Here is a 13,828-nt window from a genome sequence, read left to right on the forward strand (position 1 = left end):
ATTGAGTGATCAATTCCACACAAATGATGCTTCTATTTTTTCCATAAACTTTTTGAGTTCTGTCAATAAAACTGAGGTGAGCATGATGACAACTGTCACTTCTGCAAAAAAGCATGAAAATTGCTAGATTTTGTGCTGTCAGATATTTTTGGCAGTAATTAGCGAACACAAAATAAGTTGCTGGTTTTGGCAAAATATTTCGCTGAATCAGCGATTTTTTTTTTACAAATACCAGGAAAATCTTTCAACCAATATAGCGATGGATGCCCTTTCCGTGCATCATTCTAATTCTTCATGTAAGCATTCATTGACGTTAGACATCATTCATTTTTTTTTTTGCTTGAAATAAAAATATATAATAAGTATGGTCTTGTTTGAGGTTATGAATGCAAATTTGAAACATTAATTCACTAGAATTTACTGTAAAAGTAGTTTACAGTGCTTTGGATCGCGCAAGGAATCTCCGGTTATTTGGCATTTGATTTCGCCCAATTACCTAAATCGCTTTGAGAAGGTATGGCGGATATTTTCCCCCAAAAAAATGGTAAGGGATGCGAATTTTGAACGTTACTTTCAGAATAGCAAATAATCGACCATTTTTTCAGTTTTAATCTAGTTTTTCATCGTTTTTTGAAACGATTTTTAGCATCCTTAACCAGGACAAAAAAAATGATAGGTCACTGAAAGAGATTGTCTCATATATGACAGAGCTTGTCAGCTATCAGCATCGACCAGATTGCGTCGGTCATGATCGTTAATTGTATGCGACCGTCAGTTGACACACACAAAGTTGATACGAAAGAATGCCGAGCTCAACACTCTTAAAGCCGGCTGAGACGACGGCACATGCATTCTTTTTTTTCCGTTTTCCTATGTCATTCTCGTTTGTGTGGTGACAGCAATCATTTGAATGCAGTGATGGCCCAAGTGATTGCTCAGCGCGAATGAGAGAAATGGCGAGAGTCAAATGACTGTGTGAGTGAATTTGTGTTGCGCTCATTTTTTGGATGGTATCGAAGTCTGGCGGACGTAGCGAAAATAAATGCCGGACTCTGACAACTGTCACAAAACTTAAAATATCCGGTGGAATTTATTTCTTAAACAATTTTCGAAACTTCTTTGACACTTACGTAACTTTGCCACTCATAGTAAAAAACAGACGCTGAGCAATGGTCCAATCGCAGTAGTCTAGGAGATTTATCTCTCAGACTACCAAGTATTTTTGCTTGTGTTTTGTGAAAATTCGCGTCCTGCGCTTGCTTGGATGCAAACGTGGTTGGCATGTTTATGTTTGTTTTATTTTTCCTTTGATTAGTTTCCAACATGTTTAACCAACTAACTCGCTCTAATCTCTTTCTTTCTTGTTTCTTCTCTCGCTAAAAAACGTCCTAATAATATCATTGTTTTACTTAGTCGCGGGGGGCGGGGGGAAGTGGTTCGCTTCTGCCGCCCCAATTTAGTCTAGGTTGCTAAGCTTGCTGCGATTCCCCAACTGCTGCGATTCGTTTATCAATATAATTGTGTGTTAGTGTGCGTAGGTTTGGTTTTTTAAATGTTAGTTTAGTTTAGTTTTTTGCTGATAACTCTTCTGTTTTTGGGGGGTGCGATTAACTCAGCTCCAGCAACGAAACGGTTCAACTCAACTGGTATATATTTATTTGTATGGTTGTGTGTGTTAGTGTTTTTTTTGTTTTGTGTTTGTGCACACTGTTTTTTTTCGCTTTCTTTAGATTTGCGCGATTTTCGCGACTGAAACTGATAATTAGTATAATATTTCAGCTACCACACCACGATCGCCTGTCTAATTTTACCTCTTTCACTATGTATATATAAAGATATGGTTGCCTCCTTTCAAAAAATCTGGGAGTGATTTTCAATAATGTTTTTTTTTGCCGCACTTGCGCTCGCGCCCCGTTTCGTCCACATTTCTGTTTACACTTTTAATGTTTTTGTTTTCTGTGTGTGTGTGTATTTTTCTTTTTTCGTTAGAAGACTTGTTTACATGGCTTGCTTCGATTTGGATCTTCCGTTCGCTTGCTGTGTTTTTTTTCTAAGGGTACGGAAAAGAGAGTGTCAACGTCTACTGCGCAACGCACTACAAGCTGGGAACACTGGGTTTAAAGGGGGGGAAAACGGGACGGCCTACCTTGTGTTGTGATGATTTGCGTCTATAAACATACAAAACGGTTGAATTTGTGTCAAAACCAAACGCGATTCGCCTGTCAAAACAGACAGAACGGAACAAACACTACGGCACTACGAACGGCTACATTTTGCGCGAATCGTTTTGAGAGTTTTTTTTCCAGCTGTCAAAAGTAGCAATGTGAGCGGGGGGGGGAAAGGGGAGGAAGAGGTTCAGGGTTAGGAAAAGGGAATCAGCACTTACATCGCTCCCTAGAGAAACGAATAAACGTAACGGTCGCCATTTTGCTTTCCACCATCTTGTTCGCCGCACCAAGCGCTGTTGTTGTTGTTTTGAAGAACGGGTTGTCAAAAAAGAAATACACTAAAATCATGTGCACGCGCGTGTGCGCGGCCTACTACGAGTCGTTTCTACGAGTTTTGCTTTCTTTGCTTAGTTTGCTTTTGACTACTTTCAACATAGCTTTGGGTTAGTTTTGTTTAGTGTTTGTTTGTGGGTGAGAGTGTGTACGTGTGTGTGTTTGCTCTTGCTTTAGGTATATACTTGTTTTTTGTTCGATAATTGTAATTCAAGTTACTATATGCTTTAAACATACGTTGGTTGTTTTGCTTCCATTAGGATTAATTGTTTCTTTGTTTATTTTTTGTTTACTTTCTCTAGGTAATTGCTTCGTGGTTTTATGTGTGTGTTTGTGTTTTTTGTGTTGTGTCGCTCTCTGTGAGTAGGTTAATAATTGTCTATTCACTAACTTGTTTGGTTGCCATTTACTTTCGGCAGAGATCTTTTCCACTCTAGTTCGTCTATTGTTTGTCTGAATGTTAGTGTGACAGGTGTGAGTGTGTGTGCGTGAGTAGAAATTGTTTGTCTCTTTCACGAGTATTCGTTTAAAATAATTCCTATCTATGTTGCTTGTTCATTTTGTATATGTATAAGAGTGTTATCATATTGTTTATTTTCTGCTTCTGAGCCGCGAGCCTGCTCAATCAATTCTTTTCACTAAACTTATTTGGTTAAATATTAGAGTAATTGTTCGCTCCCACCCGCTTTCCACCCTCCGCAGAGGGCTGATATCGCGCTCACTTTGCTTTTCAATAAAAAGGGGCTGGTTGTCTCTTTTGTTGGCAAAAAAGTAAAGTAGAAAGAAGAAAATCGGTGTAAAATTCCACAAAAATCAAACAACGGGCTGATTGTATCGCGTACGGGGTACTTTGCACTGCTTTTGTTTTTTTTTTCTTTTTATTTTGACATTTCTGCTGTTTCGCCAGAGTTTCGGACTAAAAGGTAACGTCGAAAAATAATTGCTGTCGTTGTTTTCATTTTCTGTTTTAAAAATCGTCGAAAATATACAGAGACCAAAAACAGTTTGGTACCGAAATTATCAGATTTTCTTTTGGTTGGTAATACTTTAATCGTGATGGCCATTAGTTTTTGGGAATGGGAATGTGTTCTGTGAGTGTGTGAGTGAGTGCATTCGAGTCGAAGTTGAAATCGATCCAAGTGTGCGCGGGGTTTTGCGGAAATTACAGCACGCCATGACCATTCGCTGCGCGCCAATACGCTTGATGTTTGGGTAACTCTCTGTGTGTGTGTGTAACTTTGATCACGGGTTGCTTTGTTTTTTTTGTTTGTTTTTTGTTAATAATCACTCTCTAGATTGGGTTTGCTTTGGACGATTCAGAGCTGTTTGTGTGTGAGTCTGTGTTTTGTTGTATGTGAATGATGCTAGTAGTTGTTTCCTTACTTGCTACTGTTTTTCATCCTCTGCTTCTCTCAGAATAAGATTGATATCAATTGCTGCTTGTTTGCTTGTTTTAAACTCCAATATTTTGTTTTTTTTTTCTTCATTTTTTTTATCACTATTTACAAACGTCATTAACTCTACAGCTTTCATTGTTACTATCTAAGTGTGTGTGTATTTCTTAACCCCTAATATCAATATATATATGCCTTGTGTTTGTGTTTTTTTGTTTTTTTTTTGCTTTTTTTCTTTGGTACAAATACCAAAACTGTTTTTTTCTACTTTGCGCAACTCATGTTTTTTTTGTGTGTTTGTATTTTCATATAATACTTGGATTTTATCCAACGCCACCCATTTTCTTTTCAAGTAGATTTAGTTCCGTTCCCTGGCGTTTGCCGTCGTCGTCAAATTTCGGAACGATTGATGGCGGATGATTTTTTTGTGATTACTTGTGGTGATGTTGCTGCGGCTGGGACGGCACACAACCGCACAGGGACGATGGCCATCAAGGGAGCTACACTAACAGGCTGGGCGCCAGCCATTCATCGTCAGCTAACTGAAATGATCGGAAGAAAAAAAAAGGGGGTGGAAATCGGGTCAGAACTTTGCTCTTTTAATTTATTTTCAAAATGACAAAAAAACTTGTAATGAAAAAAAAAAGATAAATTTGTTTTTTAAGTCCAAATTTGAACATGTCCGGGCTTTAAATTTTTTGGAAATTTGCAATATTCCAGTTTTGAATTTCAAAATGATTTTTCTGATTTTTCATTAAAAAAAACATATTTTTTTTGGTTTTCAACATAAGTATTTTTTTTAATTGACTTTTTTCTAAATTTTTGAATTCCTTAATTTTATTTTAATATTAAATTTGATATTTGTTTTGAATTTTCAAAATGATAAAATTTTTGATTTTCATATTCACATTCATATAAAAACAATAAAAAATATTTTTATAATTTATGAATTTAAGATTTCATTATTTTTAGGAATGCATATAATTTGGCGTTTTCCGAATTTTCAGTGTTCTTTACAAATTTTCAAATATTAAAATTCAAATAATTTCAAATTGCAAAATCTTTCTATTTTTGTTTTTTTTTCAAATACTAAATCTTTAGAATTTGTTAATTTATTCATTTTAAAATCCCAATTTTTTAATTTTAGAATTAAAAAATGACGAATTTTCAATAAAATTTATTCATTTAAAAAAATAATGTTTTTATTGTAAATTTTTATGTTTTGAAATTCAAATTTTTTTTTGATTTTTATTTTTCATAAAATTTATGGATATTTGGACTTTTTTTTTAATTTTCAAATAATTGATTTTTTTTTTGTTTTAAAATCCAAAATTTTCAACTTTTCGAATTTTTAAATTTAAATTTACTAATGTTTGACATTCTTGGATCTTTGGATTTGAAATGGTTTGAATATTTTAACTTTTATGTTTTTGATTGTCCAAATAAGTTTGTTTTGTTTTCGAATTTCTGATTTTTCCAAATGAATTATTGTATTTTGGATTTTTTTTTTAATATTTGAAGGGTCGAATTTTCAAATTCTTTTTTCTTTCAAAATAAAAAATGAATTTTTCAATTTATGATTTTTATAAAAAAAATATGGTTTTTAAATTGCTAAATTCTCAAATTTTCAAACCATAATATTTAAAAAAAAATCGATTTTTTAATTTTGGAACATACTTTTTTCTAATTTTTGTATTGTTGAATAAAAATTCAAAAAATAAGAATTCAAAAATTTTAAAATAAAAAATATTTAAAAGAAATATAAGCTGAAATTACTTTTCATTAATTTGGCTTTTTATTATTATTTTGCTTGCATATTTTTATTTTTGAATTTTTATATTCTTTAATATGTTTTTGCATATATTCGAATTTTAAAATTTTATGATTTTTATATATTTAAATATTCAAATTCAAAATTTTTAGAACTTCGGTTTTTTTTGTAGTTTTCAACATTTGCATTTTAGAATTTTTTTTGTTATTCCTAAATGAAATATGTTTATAATTTTTGATACTCATATTTTTATTTATTTATTTATTTATTTATTTATTTATTGAGCATGTTCGGGCACGTTCGAAAACATTTCTAATTTTTGTGAAATTCCAATGTACAGTACAGCAAGAAGTTTTTGTTTCACTTAAAAAAAATTATGATGCCTAAAATGTTAAGAAATTTCTGAATTCTGTTTTAAACACACATAAAATTTCTCAATGGAACATTTTCTAAGATAACTCACCTGAAACTGCTGCATCGGATAGGCGACCACTCCGGCGGCCTGCGGCAGAGCGCCACCGACTCCGGCCTGCGCCAGCTGCTGTGCCGTGGCCGGAATCTGGGCCTGGGTTGGTACTCCGGGCCACGCTCCGGGCAGTTGCATTCCCATTCTGTAATCGAAGTCGTGCAATTAGTTTTCGATCAATTTTCCTCTTCCGCAAATGGTTCATCTTACCCCATGTAGCCCTGCTGGTAGCCGGCAAACTGGCCGTACGTGTAGCCCTGCATGCCCTGCAGGAACTGACCCTGCAGCGGAGCCGCAGCTGGGGCCGGCGTGGTCGGATAGGTCGGTGCCGGCGGGTACCAGTAACCGGCCACCTGCTGGCCGTACGCCGTGTTGAACGGGAATCCGGCCTGGCTCAGGGCCTGACTGGCCAGCGAGGGCGCGTTGTTCGGATCGCCACTTTCCTTGCCCCACGAGCACTTGACCGTCTGGGCGTTGATCTCCGAGTTGTGGACGGCCACGATGGCGTGGGTCGCCGCCTCCTTTGTCGAAAATCTGTCACAAAATAAAGAGAAAAAAACGCCCTTCAGAAACCATCCTTCAACCAGCAGGACTTAATTAAAACTCACCTCACGAACGCGTAGCCCTTGTCCTTGAACACGCGAATCTCCTGGATGGTTCCGAACGGCGAGAACGTCTTCTGCAGGATCTCTTCGCTCAGGCCGCCGGCCAGGGTGCCGCCGACGCCGCCGCAGTACACGGTGCAGTTGGTTGGGCTGCTCTGGTTGTACACCTCGTCGAAGGTGAGCGGTTTGGCGTTCACTGAAAAGGGGGCCGTTCATGTCACGGGGTTAGTTTGGTTTGGTTTATTTTTTTCGAGTTGAGTTTTGAAGAAATTTTGCTTAAAGAAAAAAAAATTGTCATTGAGCGAAAATGTGAGACGTTGGAAAAAAGGACTTCAAAATGAATTTAATTAGAAAATTACGCCAATGAAAGTATACTTTTAGCATGTGTTTTCATTGCACTTTCACTGGAGCAGATGTTGATGGAGGAAGATTTACTAATATTTTAAGAAAACTAGTTGTAAAATTAGACTTGAAAAATAGTAACAAATTTCACCCACAAGCCTCGAAAGCAGCAAGTCATAGCTTTGCTTTTGGTTGATTGTTTGTCAAAAGCGCCTTTTGCATGGTCTTTGTTCGAAACTGTTGAGCTGATTAGCACGAAATTTGAGTTGAAATCTACTTTTTTTTTTGCTGGATATCAGGTGATTTATTTTGATTTTTTTTTTTAATTATTTACTAAGAGAATTACCCAGAGGTTGAGTTTTTTGTTCAGTACATTCAATAGTAGCAATTATGTTCGATATCAGGTCTGAAAACGGCACTATGTTTATATTTATGTACTGAGATTAAATACGCGCCTAGAAACTTTTTCGAATAAATTTTGTATTGTAATTTAAAATTTAAAAAATCTGAAAAGGCCTCTAACCAAATTTTCTAAATAAATTATTTTAAACTCGATATAGCGTGTCACGCTTGATCTGTCTGAGTAATGAAATTAGGATTTTAAAATTGATTCTAGGACACAATTTAGTGATTCACAGTTATGAAATCAGAAAAGCAAAGATTTGTAAAAAATGTAAAGGTCAGCTTTCCGTCTAGTATGGGTTTAGATTCAGTAATCTAACTAGCCAATATCAATCAAATTTATCAAAAATTATTCTATTCCACGCCATCTAAGATCCAAATTTAGATTATTCTCTATTAGATGTTTCGAGCAAATTTGGATCTCTGAAAAATCAAACTTAAAATTTCAGAATACTTTAAAAATTGTAAAAGTTACAACAAATAAAACAAATATTTCGGATTCTCTTAAGGCAGTTCTGAGAGAAGTTATTTTTTAAGGCTCCAATTTTCCTGATTTCAACTTTTCCAGGTCTGATGGTCTGATTTTCAAAATCAGCCTATATTTTTTGTATTCCCTTAAAAATAATTTTCCCATCAATATTAAAAAAAAAAAAACAAAATTAAAAATGCAGACCTAAAAGAGTCAAAGGGTAAAGTTTAAGGACCACCCGAATCAAATTTGAATATTCCTTAACTTTTGCTTATGTTTATTCTTTGTAATTTTCAGCATTAAACAGTTTAATGAAAAAAATCGAAGAGGACGTAGGGATAAACAATTTCAAGCATTTCTCATTTTTTTTTTGAAGTTTTTTTTTAAATAGCGTCCCTAAGTTTAAAAAAGCGCTCTCATAACTGAATACAGTTAAATTTACTGAATTATGCTCTTCTGAAATTTTCTGAAATTTTTGTAATAATTGACAGTTAGGTTTTTTAGTATTCAGTTTTCAATCAAGGTTCGTGGAAGATCTTTTTAATTTTATTTTTTGGTATTCAAGACCCCAGACTCAAGGCGGTTTCAAATCATCCAGAAAGTGAAAAATAAGAATCAATCAAAAATCAAAATCACAGTTAAAATTCGAAAATCGCAGTTTTAATCTGAGGCAATCCATTAACCACGTGGCAACTTTTTTTGGAATTTTAGACCCCCACGCCTTGTGGACTATTGTTCATTTTTTTTGTATGGGCGTGGACAATCGCTAACCTCCCTTTGTCACGTGGTTTATGGTTGACCCACTAACAAACTCGTCAATTGTGCACACTCAAAAAAATGAGTTCGCGTAACAGAGATTTAATGCCACCGGGAACCAGGAAGAAAACTGTTCAACGTTTATAGTGCATTGCACCATTAAAGTGAACAGTTTTCTTCCTGGTTCCCGTTGGCATGAACTCTGTTCACGTTTACGCGACCTCATTTTTTTTGAGTGCACTGATTTTACAAACGCCTACTTTGGTTCTTGTCCTGTTAATTCCAAAATGAATCAGCATGTGCCGGTTGTTGCCTTCTTGAAGCCACTGAAGGAATTTTTGGTCTATATAAAATTTGTTTTAAAATTTATATAATTTTGTGGTACAGCCATTGACGTCCTAGTTGGCACTCATTGATTAACATTCCAACGCCCAAGGCTCTAAAAAAGTTGGAACGGTAACTTCAACTCGCTGGTTCTCGGGCATAACTCACCCAATCAAGACAATTCTTTTTTCTAGTGATTTGTTAGGATGTCTAGATGATTCTAGAACTTTGCAGAACTTAATTTGATCAAACATGTAATTTTAGCGATCAAAAACATCGTTCCAACTTTTTTTTCGCGTGTAAAAAAAAATTCGCCAAAAATTCCGCGGAGGCAGTCGTTTTGAAAAAAGGTGGAACGATGTTTTCGGTCGCAGAAACTACAGATTTGATCAAATTAGGTTCTTCAAAGTTCTAAGATCATCTAGACATTCTCACAAATAACTGGAAAAAAGAATCACCTTGATTGGTTGAGTTATGCCCGAGAACCAGCGAGTTGAAGTTACCGTTCCAACTTTTTTGGGAGGCTTGGGCGTCCGTGTAAGTTGGACATGCGTTGGGCGTTCCAGTGTTAATGACAATTTCCATAACTTTACAAGGAATGGGATAATCGTTACCAAAAAGTATCAGCCTGTATAGGGCACTATTCTAAACATCTTGTAGAAGGAATTTCGTCATAAAGTTGATAGGGACGCAAAATTTATATCTTTGAAGGAAAAATCATGGCAATGATGCAAGTCTTCACGTTAAAGCTTTAGAGGAAATCCTGAACAACTATTTTTTCTGGAGTTTTTTTTTTAGAAAAGGGTCAACAAATTTTCCAAATTTTGCTTTTTGGGTGTAATTTTGTTTATTGGACCTCAAATATTTGTTTTTTGTCAGGGTTTCGGATAATAAAGTTTGAACTTTAATACAAAATAAAAAAAATAACAAGAGTGAAATGTACACATAATTTCTAGAAATGAGTTTATCTCAGTTGTTGGTACTTAGTTGGAATTTCAATGGAGACGCATGATGTTTCATACTTCAGTCTGGACATATGGCGCATCCATCAATTTATTAAGTCATTATTATTTTTTAATTTTCACGAAACAACATGCTGATCAATTATCTTACAAAGTTTCATCAAGCCAAAGGAATGAGGGAGGCATTCTCTACCAGTCACACGTACTTGAACCACATCGATAGAAAAAGGCACACGCACACAAACAGACATACACACAGACAAACACAGAAAGAGACAAAGAGAGAGAAAGGGGGAGAGAGATAGTAACATCAATTACGGTTAATCTATATGTACAACAAATCCCCCCCGTGCGCGAATCACCACAATCAGGTAGTTATTGTTTTATTCATTTTTTACGCGATTTCAGCCGGCGTCGTCGTCGTCGTCGTCGAATTGGTTAGGAAATTATGCCTTAATAGGATGATTAAATAAAGTAGAGAAGGGAAAAAACGAAAAAAAGAAAAATTCAACGGGGCAATTGAGCAATTTGAGAAAGGAAAAAAAAGTGGAAAGCAATACAAAGTAGTAGCGAATGAGAGGTAGGTTGGAATTAAAATAAATTGGAAGGAAAAACTTTGTAGGAATTGTAATTAATTTGAGGTAAGAGATTGATTTAAAATGAAAGAAAAAGACAGACAAAGATAAAGAGATAGAGAGAGAGAGAGATAGTGAGTGAGTGAGCGGTAACATGCACCGTTAAACTTACATAAAGCATTATTCTGGCCGCGCGCAGGTAAAGAGGTCTACGGATTTTTGTTTTTCTAGGTTTTTGATTGATTTTTTGTTTGTTTCGTTTTGAAATTGTTTGAATGTGTGTGGTGGATTCAACTGAAGCAGTTAAGCTCTACTGCAAAAAGGCGTGGGTAACATAAACAATGTCAGAATTAGTTTTAGTATTCTCCCTCTTATTTTTATTTATTTAATTGTTGTTTTTTTTTTGTTTGGGGAAAAATTGTATTTAGACACATTTCAGGGACAAACACAAAGTCACAACGTACACACACATATAAAGATAGAGAAGAGAGGGGCGATGGTTAAGCAAAACAAGTCAGTGTTTTAACGTATTCACCACAGACTAACAGAAAAGGGGGCATAAAACGATTGCATCAAACTCGAAACTGGGGAACACTTGATTTTTTCTAATAAATTTCCCCCGCATCTCTCCGCCATTGCCAACGGAGTGTCAAGTTGGGAAACATGGCCCGTAGAAGAAAAAAAAAAAAAGACATGGAAGGGATTCCGAAAATGTTACCCCGATGAATAGCTGTCGTCCACAAACGTACACACATACACACACGTACACATTTCTCACGAAGATAGATTGACAGAGACAAACAGACATGGAAGCGAAACGGAAGGACGACACTCTGTTTTTTTTTCTGTTTGGGGTGGGGGTTCCCCTCGAGGGGTCGAAAGTGGACAGAGAAAGAGAGTTACATCAACAAGATTTATGTGTAGTTCTGAATTTTGCATGAAGTGCACACAAACAAACACACACACACACACACACACAAATGTGATCGTCTTTACTTTGAAGGGCTTTTTTTTGGGGGGTCAAAGGGGAGGGGAGGAAAACGATAGTTGGTAGTTGTTGTTGATTTTGTTGATGGAGACACATGGAATAAAAGTCCTTTTTTCACTCGGTTTTTTTTTGTGGAGCTTGGAGATCACTTGGAGCACAATGGATCGTCACACACACACGGGGTTGTAAATCCCACTCACAAAACACACACACACACACAAGGACGGAAGGCTGGTTGAGCTGGTTGCTGGGTGGCAATAGAGAGCAATTATTTGAAATTGGAACGGGAGTTCGAGGAGGTCGAGAGCAAGCAATGTGTGCTTTGGGCATTAAAATTTTAACAATGTTACTTTGGTCGTAATGAACTTTATGGAACACAGCATTATTGACCCTGTTTTTGGGTGTTTTACAGTTTTGGAGGCTTGCGTTGCCTCAAATTGAATTGGAGAAATCATATTAATGCTTTACTTTGAAAATATTATTTTTATGGCAGAAAAAAATACAGTTTTTATGAATTAAAAATTTAAAAAATTATTCCTTAAAAAATTATCTATTTAAATCATGTTTGAAACCGCATCTTAGTATTTTTTATTAATAGAAAATGATTTAATTCATTCAATCTTGTTGTTTTATGAAGATCTTCATTTTGATGATTCAATGATAAATACATCAACATAAATAGTTCCTCAAATGTTGGTACAAAAATCATTGAACACGATGGAAATGTTTTTCGTTTTGTGAAGGTCAAACATTTATCTCTAAAATGTTTTTGTAAATTTATTTTTTCTCAAACAATCCCGCTTTTTTTCTGCGCATTTTTCCATTTTAATAATGAGCAATTTTCCCAATTTATTACCATAATTTCAAACGCTTTTTTTTGTTTTTCAATTCCCGCAAACATTTTTTTGTAAGTGTTTTTCTTGATAGTTGTAATATTTGTGTGAGTTTTTCCATTCTTTCAATCATGCAAACAGAAGTTCTTTTGAATGACTCCAAAAATATTTTTGCGAGTTTTTCTATTCTCGAAAAAGAAACTAAATTACCTTTTCTTGACTGTCGTAAAAATTTGGTTACCGTAAACTGGAGTCAATCGGGACACATGGGGCGAATTGGGACAGCAGTTTTAACCATGTGGGAGCACAATATTTTGATTTTTCTGGTTGGTTTTGGCAAGAACAGACTCAGACCAACAAAATGTGTACATCCATTTCAAAATTTTAAAGCTTTAAGTGCTCTAAAAACTGCTGTCCCTATTCAGACTGAAGTCTCGATTCACCCCATGTTACGGAAGTTTTTTCATTCTTTCAAATATGCTAGGTTCTTTAAAGAAGTCGCATTTCTATTTTTTGTGATTTTTTCCATTCCAAAACAAACAATATTTTTGCCAGTTATATTGTGCAATTCTCACTAACTTGGAATTCGCACTAAATTATTGCTATCGATCGCACTATTGCGACTTGTCAAACTGGCTTGGGAAATTTTAATTTTCTCAAAAAATTATCAAAGCGAGCCGACGTTGCTCACCTGTCAATCGTAATTTTAAAGTGTGAATGTCCAGTTTGGTGGAAACTGCGACTGAAAATGAAAATAAACAACTTCTGGTTGCCTAGTTTTTGGAAATTTTGTTGTCAAAAGTGCGAGAGAAAAGTGCGGGCTAAATCCAAGTTACAGTGCAAGGATCAATAATATTTTTAAGAGTTTTTCCATTTTTTAAAAATAAGAGCAGTTTCTTACAAAAAATTGTACTTATAAAATTTTTAGTGATTTTTTCCATTCTTAAACAAAAACTAATCTGGCTTGTTGTAATTTTTTTGTGAGTTTTGCCAAAAAAGTTCAAAAAAGTTCAAATTTTCAATTAAAATTGAGGTGCAATCAACTGAAATCAATTTGATCATTTTTAAGCATGTTTGGGATGATTGAAAATCTTTTGAATTTTATTGAATTTTCGATGTACAAAACAAAAAAAAAAGATTTATTGTAGCAATTTTTTTTCGTCAAATCTTACATTTTTTTTTTGAAAAAAATGATTGTATATCAACTGTACGGGTGTATAATGCATTTCACAATGTTTTTTTTTCATTGAAATGTTTAAATTCTGGCTTGTAGTTTGAATTATTATTTTTTTTTTTAAATTTTTACCCTTTGAAAAATATTTGGATCGGCCGAATAAAAACAATCTAAGCATGATTGTCGTTATAAATTTGTGAGTTTATCCATTCTTTAAAAATAACTCTGTTTGATGGTTGGAACATTTTTGGGTTTTTCCCATTCTT

At 34.8% G+C, this 13,828-nt stretch overlaps 1 protein-coding gene across 1 annotated transcript in view; it reads right to left on the reverse strand.

The window, feature by feature from the left end:
• Nucleotides 1-1,591: 1,591 nt before the first annotated feature.
• LOC6035169 (nucleolysin TIA-1) overlaps nucleotides 1,592-13,828 on the reverse strand; it is a 251,215-nt gene continuing 238,978 nt past the window's right edge. The window contains 4 exon segments of the mRNA XM_038257767.1: nucleotides 1,592-4,437; nucleotides 6,130-6,277; nucleotides 6,343-6,666; nucleotides 6,741-6,933. Coding sequence (XP_038113695.1) covers nucleotides 4,396-4,437; nucleotides 6,130-6,277; nucleotides 6,343-6,666; nucleotides 6,741-6,933 — 707 coding nt within the window. The 3' untranslated portion in view covers nucleotides 1,592-4,395.

Source organism: Culex quinquefasciatus, chromosome 1 (genome assembly GCF_015732765.1).
Source record: "Culex quinquefasciatus strain JHB chromosome 1, VPISU_Cqui_1.0_pri_paternal, whole genome shotgun sequence".
Classification (NCBI taxonomy): Eukaryota; Metazoa; Arthropoda; class Insecta; order Diptera; family Culicidae; genus Culex; species Culex quinquefasciatus.